At 39.8% G+C, this 11,790-nt stretch overlaps 2 protein-coding genes across 3 annotated transcripts in view; both read left to right on the forward strand.

Annotated features, from left to right (window-relative positions):
- Positions 1 to 11,790, forward strand: part of LOC118738799 (proclotting enzyme-like) — a gene marked incomplete in the record, with an annotated part of 90,879 nt that overhangs the window by 33,266 nt on the left and 45,823 nt on the right.
- Positions 7,022 to 11,757, forward strand: LOC118738798 (lon protease homolog, mitochondrial-like). Of its 2 annotated transcripts, none has more exons than XM_036469784.1 (11): positions 7,022 to 7,517; positions 7,619 to 7,877; positions 8,225 to 8,606; positions 8,674 to 8,803; positions 9,443 to 9,747; positions 9,813 to 10,042; positions 10,101 to 10,293; positions 10,367 to 10,730; positions 10,787 to 11,145; positions 11,210 to 11,399; positions 11,463 to 11,757. In XM_036469784.1, the coding sequence occupies exons 1-11, from the start codon at positions 7,155 to 7,157 to the stop codon at positions 11,607 to 11,609; spliced, it is 2,922 nt and encodes a 973-aa protein (XP_036325677.1). In that variant the 5' UTR covers positions 7,022 to 7,154; the 3' UTR covers positions 11,610 to 11,757. The 2 variants fall into 2 exon arrangements, with proteins under 2 accessions (XP_036325677.1, XP_036325678.1); XM_036469785.1 differs by having other exon boundaries at positions 8,279 to 8,606.

Consider the following 11,790-nt stretch of genomic DNA (forward strand, 5'->3'; position numbering starts at 1 on the left):
TAGTTTTATCAACCTAAGATAGATTATTTTGTTATTAAAAAGAAGTTCACAATCTTTGCGAGCTGAAACGCGAGATTCCAAAATAGCTATAGTGCTGCCACTGTATTAGTATTTCGTAATAATTCACTTTTCCTTATGAGATTTGTGCACTGTTCAATGCTTTTCGATATCTTCTTTCGTTTAATATATATATAAATAATGACAATTTTTAATAAAAAATCGCGCGATTTTTTATTAAAAAATTTCGCCTGCGTCGCTTTTTCCATAAAAATCAATACTTCGATAAATAATGAAAATTTTAAATAAAAAATCGCGCGATTTTTTATTAAAAATTTTTCGCCTGTGGCGCTTTTTCCATAAAAATCAATACTTCGATAAATAATGAAAATTTTTAATAAAAAATCGCGCGATGGTATAGCAAAATTTGTTATTATATTTTGGTTACAATATCTTATTTAGATGAAAGTAAAAAGAAGAAGAAGAAGTGTATAGTGTAAACTGAGTATAATAGCGCAAATGACATGTGAAATAAAGTGGCAATACCAGCGACTTGAGGTTATAATAAAGGCCCGTTTACATACAACTTTGGCGTTGCGTTGGCGTTGGCGTTGGTTTGACAGAACGCACGTTAAAAGTATGCTTGCTACAATGAACGCTTGGCGGCGAATCCTTGGGCCACTAAATTAACATATTAACGACAGATAAATTAATATTTCATATCAATAATTGCATTAAAAACGATATTTCTTGCCCGCACTTGATTAAAAAGGAAAAATATTTCACATAATTTTATTTATTCGCAACAGCTGACGAGCGACGCACGCGAAAAGTTGAGAGTTGGCCATCTTTTTGCTTTGTGTTGGCGTGAGCGTTGTCGAATTTTGGCTATGTGGACGGCTGCATTTGAATTCATGTATTCATAGTCAGCTGTTGAAGCGACGCCAACGCCAACGCAACGCCAAAGTTCTATGTAAACGGGCCTTAATTTCAGCAGGCGCAAAGTTTGTTTACTCTGTTTTATTAACGAAATATATAAAATAAAAGTGAATAACTGATTTGGTTTGCATAAAATATTAACCGGAAACGTTTTAGTAGTGTTTTAAAAGTGGAAACTGGTGATTTAGTGCATTTTTGTCGTGGTAATTGCTCATAGAAAACAACGAAATTTAACAAAAGTTTTTTGTTCATAACTTTTAAATGGTTAATAATTATATTTCCCCCCTCCGGATTGTTATTAGGGGGGCCGAAACGCGTTGTTTGGTACCCCTCCCGACTTTTCCGCACCTTTTTTAGGGGTTGTTACCCCACCCTAGAGAATTACCCTCAATTTATTTCTAAAGAAAGATTTAGACCTCTAATTTTTAGAGTTTTTGTTGTAGAATTACCCATATTTTTATAAAAAATGTGCGAAACATAAACTAATTAACAAACAGTTCCCGAATTACAAAGAATACGCTGTACCTAAACTTTATTGATTGACTGTAGAACCCGCGTTGAATAGAAATAATATTTGGAACTTTTATATTGACTATCACTGTGCATGACTGAAGGAGCACTAAACATAGCTATACCGCCGTTTCGCCGGTCAAGCTAACTTCGTATTGTTACGCTTATCCTTGAAACCTCGTCCGGATTTCCCAAATCTCTCGGTTCGTATCGCTGGATTGTTAAGTAAATGCAATCGATGACCAAATTGATCGTCCCGATCAGACACACTTGCCGCTTCAACCGCTGCAAGTCTTTCCAAGTGGACCACTTTCATCTTCGTCCTCGGTCTCCCCATTGTCTGGATTTGATGCACTGCGTCCTTCAGCCGTTTGTCAATCTTCAACGGATCTTTCCAGGCAAGTCTTTGCTTGGAGGTAAAGCTTTTCTTCTACTGCGACATGTACAACCACAGTGCGTTACTGGACATTGCTTCCGGCTTATCTCCGGGAGTGCACCATCTCACATGGTCGTGCTTCTGCCGGCCACTGGTGGTGACCGGACCATGTCTCCTCACGTGGGCACCCTTTTCGGATCTATGCCGCATCATCTGTCCCTGACACCCTGACTCCCGCCTTCGTGCTGCACTGCCTTCAGTACATCTTGTTACATCCGGATCCTTACGCTGAAACTCCCGCCGTCGTTTCGTATCTCGCTCGTCCGCAGCCGCTAGCTTCATTGACCGGACATGTATAATCTCAACCTTGGCTTCCGGCTTAACTGCTCGCTTTTGCCGACCACCTTTTTCAGGACACTTCAAAGCGCGCCTACTGCTACCACAGCCGCTTCCATTTCCGGCCACCGGCGTATCACCATTGCAACGTGGTTCAGTGGCTTTCCTCCTGCCGGAAACACTGCCTGGCTCGCCATGACCACTTCCTTGTTGCGACCTCTTGTTCACTGAGCTGGCGGAACCGTCACGCTTTTCTTGTATCGGTGAACCACTTCCTTCTCCTGACGAAACCATTTCGTCTCCATCACTGTCAACCTCTTCCCAACTAACCACTTCCTTTTCTGGTGGAATCTTCGGCACTTCCTCTAAGACCAACCGTCTGCTGAAGCACTGGTTGTCGTAACCAACCCTAAGTGGCACTTTCCTGTCGCCATAGGTTAGGATCATTCCCTGGAGGTCAATCTTCATGCCTTGCCCAAGTAGGAAATCCACGCCGATGATGACTTCATCCAGTACTTCTCCTAACACTTGGGTTCGCTCACCAGTTGCAGTCTGCAGCTTTGCTCCAGGTAGTGGCTTCACATAAAAAGTAGTCACATCAGGTCGAATAATGGAATATGGCGCTCCAGTATCCACTGTCAGCACTCACTCCTGCCCATTCACACATCCACCAATAGTGAGGTTGCTCGCATTCCGGCCAATTTGTGAGACGGAGATTATGGGCCCTTCAACTTCTGGAGCCAGCACGCGGCCCTTCCTGCTGGCACGTTTTAGTTTAACGACTGATTGTAGTTGGATTCGTCTCCTTCAGTCCTGCGTTTGCGTACTGCTGAACTGTTTGACCTGTTGGAACCCGTCTTACATTCGCGTGCGAAGTGGCCTGGTTTTCCGCAACTAAAACATTTTCTAGCACCATCCTTCCTCTCGGTTGCACCTGGAGTATTCTTCCCTGCCATCGACTTGAGTGTTTTCAGGATCTCGTTCATCACGTCAGGTGTTTCCACTTCTACTCAATGGGCTTTGTAGGCTGGTCTACTTAGGAGCGCTGCCGTTTCACTTGTCTGAGCATACGAGACCGTTTCAGCAAATGTTGGCTTTGGATTTGCATACGTCTCGCGCTTGGTATACACGTCCCGCATTCCGTTGATGAACCTCTGGATTTTTACTCTTTCGAGGTGCTCACCAGATGCATCTCCAATTGCCAAATGAACCAACCTTTCAACCTCGGAGGCGAATTCCTGTAGAGTCTCGTTGGATTTCTGGCAGCGATTTTCCAGCTCCATCTGGTAAATCTGTCTCCTGTGCTCGCTACCATAACGTCTTTCCACTGCACCCATTAACGCATCGTAACTGTTCCTTCCACAATCAGGAATAGTCTGCAAGATTTCCGCTGCAGGTCCTTTTAATGCAACGAACAGTGCAGCGGATTTATCCTCCATGCTCCAGTGATTTGCTGTAGCTGTCTTCTCAAACTGGAGCTTAAAGACTTGGAAAGGAATCGTGCCGTCAAAGGATGGAGTCTTTACCTTGGGCGCGCTGGTCGAAGAAGGTGGGCGATTCAACTGCATATCTCGGAGGCGACCTTCCAACTCTTCTACCTTAGCCTCGACTTTCTCCTGAATTAGCTCTTCGATTTTATCTTGTCGTTCCTCGATTTTATCCTGTCTCTCTCTGAGTTCCGCGTTATTTTTAAATAAATTTTCTTGTAGCTGAGTAATCTTTTCATCTAGCTGCGATGACATGTACGTTTTCTGTGCTTCCAGCTGCGAGGACATGCGTGTTTCCTGCACTTGCAGCTGGGATGAAATCTGTGATGACAGCTGTGATGACATCTGTGACATGGCAGCCAATAACGTGTTCATGTCAATAGCTGTTGATGAACTTGGAGACTTTTGCTGTTCTTCAACCTTCCCGGATGTCTGCTGCACATCCTTCGACGAACAAGCAGCTTCATCCTTCTGTTCGTCCTTTGCGGATGCATCGTCGGATTTACCCTGGAAGTCGTATTTGTCCACGTCGATGCCTTCAGCTTCCATAGCCTCCCGCAAACGGGATAATAATTCCACTTTTCTTCCGGAGGTGGCCAAATTACGCTTTTCCAACTCCTGTTTCAGTTCCTCAATCTTTAAGTCCTGAATTTTCGCCATTTTCAGTAGTTTATCCTTCGGGATTTATTTAACAATCCCACTTCTGACACCAATTGTTACGATTATCCTTGAAACCTCGTCCGGATTTCCCAACTCTCTCGGTTCGTATCGCTGGATTGTTAAATAAATGCAATCGATGACCAAATTGTAGTACAATTAACTTTATTGTACAACAAACAATTTACAATACTTGCTAATACAGTAAAAACACTTTACAATACTTGTTAAAGCAATAACAACGCTTTACTACTTGTTAACACAATTAAACTTATAGCTTACTTATTCGCAACTCACTTCTCCGTTCACTTTACTTGTAGCTTGCTGACTTGTAACTCACTCACCTCGCGGTGGCGGCGCCCTTATATACCTGCGCTGGCACTTATGGCAACTCTAGAACATTCTGAAGTTTATCGCTCATTCTCTTTCTCTCGCTGTTCGCAGTGTTCATCCAACTTGACAGAGAACGTTTAAGCAGCAATTACGAATAGCCGTGTGAATTGTCAAACACTCCAAAATCGCTCTAGAAGCTCACCACTCGAATCGAAAATTGAGAGCGGCAAATTAATGCTTGAAATACAATACCGGCGAACGGCAAACTTCGCCGAATTGGGCGATGCTGTCGTTCACCGTTCGCCCAACTATTTCGCCTACTTAAACAGAATTAGAGCGGTAGCGAAAACAGCTGATCCCATTTGGTCGCCTTTATAATTTGGGTGACCATATTTAGAAAAAACTAAACCATATTTAGAAATGAGGAAATGATAACAAATATAAATGTAAAACAAAGAAAGATTATTATAAATAATTTGTTTCAAGCCAGATTTAACGAATCCACAACTATATTTTTCAAACAACAAAAAAAAAATCGTGTTTAGGTTGTTTTCTTTTTAAACTTTGAAAGCACAAAACAAATACGGCCACCTTTGGCACGCACAGCTGTCATCGCCCAGCAGAGCGATAGAAATAAATCTATCGCCATGAAACGCCGCCAAGCGAACTTCGCATTTCGCTTTGGCTGTGTTCAATTTCATATGCTTGCGGGTGTTCTAATTTTGACAGCGCGAATTTCGCTGTGGTGAGTTCGCCGTTCGCCGGCATTGTATTTCAGCTATAACAGATCTGAGCGGCAAGTTAACAGAGCTGAGCGGAGATACAATTTTGTTAAATTGTATCAATGTTAAGTACTTTGGTTTGGATTTTCTTTTTCGCGGCATTGATTTAATAAAAAAAAAGATTAAAATTCTTGGTTAAATTAATGAAAAGTAATTTTCGAAAATATATGCCAGGGAATGCTTTAACTCCAAAACGTAGATTTTTTATCTAATAAATAGGTGAAAGCTATGCAAATATGCAAACTCATTGGTGATTTGCCGTCGGCATTTGGGTCGCAAAAATCGTTTTTTTTTTTATAAACGTGCACGTGTATATATAAACATGCACAAAAATAACATTTCACAATTGCTAATTTATTCAAATTCTGTTATTTTGTGCCGCTCTGCGCTCACGCTGTTCAAAAATGGTGAACTTCTAGAGCTATCGATGTTAAAAATTTAAGGTGGTGAACTTCTAGAGGATTTCTGATCTATTACAAAATACCAACGAGTAGCGTGTTGCTGCTTCTCTGTTTTAAACGTTCTCTGATACATAAACATACAAATATGAATAGATAAACACGATTGAGAGAATACAAAGGTTGCGCCGATCTCGGACCGCTATTCCTCTCTTGTATTCTATCATTCTTGAATAGATAAAGATGTTAATGACACAAGGAGTTCATGCCAACGGTAAATGTTGTTTTTGTACGATTGCTACAAGCTGTAGTTGTTGAATCATGCGCTATCACCTGTAATTGATGCGCCTTGTCTGCCTACTAAACACTGTTGCCCATATGATTTCCAATGGAACTTTTTTCTGGTCGTTTCTGTCAAGGCGAATTTATATAACGTGGTGTTACTACATGATTCAATAATACAAGGTTAGATAATTATTGACAGCTGCGGTTTGACACTCCCTTACAAAAGGTTGCATTTACGAAGGACGGAGAAAAGGGGAGAATGAAATCTCTTGGTGCGAAAATGGTAGTAGAAAAGTACGCAAAGTAGGCAATTAGTAGTGAAATTCCTTTTGCAAATTCTAATGTTTTTGCAGGAAATCTATCATTTTAAACGAAATTTTGAACGTAATATTGATGTATCTATGTAAATTACGTAATTTATGTGCTATTTAGCTGTATAAAAAATGCCAAATGACTCAAAATTAAAATAAGACTACTATGAGATTGATGTAAACATCCCATTTAAAAACAGTTTATGTTTTCAACAGTTAAATATGCTTCATATGCATATACAAATAAACATATTGCACAAACGCTCATACCTCTATATCACACAAAGCTACACTGTTTCCATGTAAATGTGCAAAGAAGCAACACGGTGCCACTGCTAAGGGAGCGGTGCGAGAGAGACAACTGTCAGTTTATCGAACCTTGTATTATTGAATCATGGTGTTACTAGATCAGCTGATTTTGTGTATGGGTTTCGCCTCACGGCTTCTTATGTCAAATTGAAAAATTTTGTTTGAATTTCCACACACACTCTTACAGATTTTGCCAGTTTATGCCGCCAAAGCAAAAACAAAATACATGTAGGTTTTTGTTATTGTACTCCTGCTATCACCTTATATAAATTCGCCTTGGTTTCTGTCATGCTGATTTTAAATGTCATTTCATTCTGACAAGTGATAATAAAAGCCAGCGCCGTTGAGTAAAAATATTCCTTTTTCAGATCTGATATATTTTATTATTTTCGGAGTGCAATTTGTTTTAAACAATTTGAAATTGTGGTCGGAAAATGCTATCTCGTTTACTTCGGCACCGCACATTTACTCGCAGCGTTGGTAGCTTAGTGGCGCAAGAGCAGCATGCAAAACTTTATCTAACACGTTCCAATTGGCGATATGCAGCGCTACAGCGACGCTTCGACGCCAGCAGCGGCGCGTTGGTACTCCAAACGATGACTATTAACTCGCGTAAATATTGCACAAATCGAAAAAAAGATGAAGAGGAGGATTTGGAAGTAGAAACATCGGAGTACATTGTAAATAAGGGCCCTCAGTTACCGGCGACCGTGGCAGTGCCGGAAGTGTGGCCGCATTTGCCGCTGCTGGCAACACGTCGTAATCCAGTCTTTCCGCGATTTATGAAAATTCTAGAAGTGCGTTACGTAGGCCAATCCTGTTAAGAATTCTTTAACATACATAATTATTTTAAGTTATACATGCATACATTACTTTAACACGTGTTATATAATTTCAGGTTTCGAATCCAATGGTAATTGATTTGATAAGACGTAAGGTAAAGTTAAATCAACCGTATGTGGGTGTATTCATGAAAAAGGACAATGAAAATGAAGCGGAAATTGTTGAAAAACTGGATGATGTGTACAGTGTTGGTACATTTGCGCAAATACAGGAACTTCAAGATTTGGGCGATAAATTGCGTATGGTCGTTGTGGCTCATAGACGCGTTAAAATAACTGGACAGCTTTTAGAGGACCTCGTGCCTACACCGAAAGGTAAGAACTATAAATTTCAAGTTGAAAATTTCCGTATATAACGTAAGTGGGAAAGGAGAGTGCAACAAAATGAAGCTTACAAGCGCAATCTATTGATTAAATTTATTTATTATTATTTTTTGATTAAATTTTTTATTTAAAAACACCATGTATGTATATTACATTGTTGCATTCTAACGCCCACCATTAACCAACACCCTTAACCACATGCTGCTAACACAAAGCCTATCACTTCGAACACAAATTCCCTACAACCCAATCGAACCTTTCCCACTCCTATCATATACTTTGGTGCTCTTGTGACATTATGTATAAGAAAATATTTCGTCACAATGCTCTCCACTCAGAGAAGAAGACGACAATACATTTTCCACTCTTTAATGTAAAATTGAACATCCCAGCTGAAGAACAACAAAACGAATTGGAACGACGTAAATTGGCGCGCAAAGTGCGCTCGAGTCGTATATCCAAACGCGATGTTAGTCAAGGTGCTAAGGTGCCCCCTGAGAAAATAGAAGAAGTAGCACAACCAGCTGGCATTGCTGTACCACCTTCAGCGGGAACATCGCAAGTGCCACCAACAACTGGAACCCTCCCACAACCTGTGCTCATGGTTGAAGTGGAAAATGTTAAGCATGAACAGTACAAACAGACCGAGGAGGTTAAGGCACTCACTCAGGAAGTGATAAAAACCATCAGGGATATTATAACAATGAATCCTTTGTACAGGTAGCTTGAGATCAGATTAAATACATATATTGATTTTTAAAGAATTTATATCTTATTTTCACCACAGAGAGAGTTTGCAGCAAATGTTGCATCAAAATCAACGTGTTGTCGATAATCCAGTTTACCTGTGTGACTTAGGTGCATCGCTGTCCGCTGCAGAGCCTGAGGAACTGCAAAAGATAATGGAGGAAATGGATGTGAGTAACATCGTAACCTTTTGTATGGCTAGAGACACTCATTGTAGTATGGAATCAATATTACGATGTTTACCGCATGTGTGTTGCTACAAATCATTGTAGTTTCTAAGTAGCAACGGCAAACTACAATCTTGATATTATAATTTCTATACCACATGTGTGACCCAGGCATAAGTAACAAATTTACATTTATAAACCCGCGGCGCACCACATGTTAAAATGTTTTAAGAATTTCTTTATTTTTTGGTTACTTTTTTTTTTTTTATAAAAATACAGTTAATTAAACGAAATCCGAATAAATACATTTTCCAAACTTTCTAGCGGGGACCTACCGTTGAATTTTTCGCAATTTTGAATGGGCTACAAAACTTCACACTCAAAGTCTCCCTAATTAGAAAGCTAGAAATATTTACGAAAGATTATTGATTTTTTTTAACATTGCACAAAGTTTGAAACTGGCACCTATGCGGTCTAGTTAAAGAATAAACTATGCAAATTTTTATAAAAAAATAACAAACAAAAAATAAACTTAAAAACTTGCCAATTTGTGGTGCGCTTATAATTATTACACGGGGTATATGTATGTATATGCATATAGTATTTAACATTTCACATCTTTCAATTTCTATGCTGTTTCAGATACCTAAGCGCTTATTGCTTGCCTTGGCTTTGCTAAAAAAAGAGCTGGAACTTTCCAAATTGCAACAGAAAATTGGTCGTGAAGTTGAGGAAAAGGTAAAGCAACAGCATCGCAAATATATACTCCAAGAACAGCTGAAAGTAATCAAAAAAGAATTGGGCATAGAAAAAGATGACAAGGATGCCATTGGCGAGAAATACCGCGAAAAGTTAAAAGACAAAACAGTTCCCGAAAATGTCATGACTGTCATTGATGAGGAATTGAATAAGCTGAACTTCTTGGAAAGCCACAGCTCAGAATTCAAGTAAATACATAAAAACTCTGCTCAGGGCCTACAAAAATTATTTAACCTATGCTAATTGTTAACAGTGTTACGCGTAACTATTTGGATTGGTTAACTTCGCTTCCATGGGGCGTTACGAGTACGGAAAATTTAAGTCTGGAACAAGCGCAGGACATCCTAGATCATGATCATTACGGTATGGAAGATATCAAAAAACGTATTTTGGAATTCATCGCAGTAAGCCACTTGAAAGGCAGCACTCAGGGAAAAATTCTTTGTTTCCATGGTCCACCGGGTGTGGGAAAAACAAGTATTGGTATTAACTGCTATAATTATTCCTTATGGCTTTAAAACTAATCGTTGGCATTTTATAGCTCGCTCCATTGCACGCGCCTTAAATCGTGAATATTTCCGATTCAGTGTTGGCGGGATGACTGACGTGGCAGAAATCAAAGGTCATCGGCGTACTTATGTAGGCGCAATGCCCGGTAAACTGATACAGTGCTTAAAGAAAACTAAGACTGAAAATCCGTTGGTTCTGATCGATGAAGTCGATAAAATTGGCAAGTAAGTTGGCACGGAAATAAATTATAATATTAAAGTCTTTGCTATTAATTGATGTTATGTTTCCGCCTTACAGGGGCTACCAAGGTGATCCCAGTTCCGCATTACTTGAGCTCCTTGATCCCGAACAAAACGCAAATTTCCTCGATCATTACCTAGATGTACCCGTGGATTTATCTCACGTGCTCTTCATTTGCACAGCAAACGTTATCGATACCATACCAGAACCCTTGCGTGATCGTATGGAGTTGATTGAGATGTCCGGTTATGTCGCAGAAGAAAAAATGGCTATTGCACGCCAGTATCTGATACCACAGGCGATGCGTGACTGTGGCATAACAGGCGATCATATAACTATTAATGATGAGGCGTTAACAACGCTCATTAAAAGCTATTGCCGGGAATCGGGTGTAAGAAATCTCCAAAAGCATATTGAGAAGGTACGAAAATGAACGATTCCTATATCACTTATTTTCTAACGTTACTATCATTATAGATTGTTCGCAAAGTAGCCTATCGCTTTGTGAAAAAGGAAGGCAACCATTTCCCAATTACGGCTGACAATCTGACTACGTTCCTTGGGAAACATATATTCTCATCGGATCGCATGTACAAAGATACACCTCCCGGCGTGGTAATGGGTCTGGCGTGGACCGCAATGGGCGGCTCATCGCTCTACATTGAAACAGCTCCACGTAAAACAGGCAAACTCACAAAGGACGATGATGTTAGTGGTTCAATACATCTCACTGGAAATCTTGGAACTGTTATGAAGGAATCTGCACAAATCGCATTGACAGTGGCGCGAAATTACCTGCGTGATGTTAAGTCTGAAAATACTTTCTTGGAGAAAGGGTAGACGTCTATAAAAATCTATTCGTAGACTCTGAAAGCAATTTAAAAGCTTTATATTTTGTAGGCACATTCATCTACACGTTCCAGAAGGCTCTACACCTAAAGATGGACCTAGTGCTGGTGTAACCATTGTAACGGCGTTGATATCTTTAGCAACGGATCGTCCAGTACGTCAAAATTTAGCCATGACTGGTGAGGTGTCCCTTAAAGGACGAGTGTTGCCCGTTGGCGGCATTAAAGAGAAAACTATTGCTGTAAGTTTAACATGTTATTCTACATAGTGATAGTTAATAATTTTATATGTATATATTTTTCAGGCAAAACGCTCAGGCATTACTTGCATAATATTACCTGAGGAAAATAAAAAAGATTTCGCTGAGCTACCTTCCTACATTACCGATGGTATTGAAGTGCATTTTGCTACCAGCTACGAGGACGTATATAAAATCGCTTTTCCCAATTAGTCTTCGGGAAGAAAGCGTTCTCAGAAACAAAACCAAAATTGCGAATTAAACGATAAGTTAATGCTAAGCATTATACGAATACACCATTACTCGTATCTCTATTTTTAAATTGTAATTGTTTTAAAAATATACATTCATAATAATGTTATAGGTTAGTTACTTTAAAACTGTTTTATGAAAG

The sequence above is a fragment of the Rhagoletis pomonella genome, unplaced genomic scaffold (genome assembly GCF_013731165.1).
Source record: "Rhagoletis pomonella isolate Grant_MI unplaced genomic scaffold, Rhpom_1.0 Rhpom_scaffold_00005, whole genome shotgun sequence".
NCBI lineage: Eukaryota > Metazoa > Arthropoda > Insecta > Diptera > Tephritidae > Rhagoletis > Rhagoletis pomonella.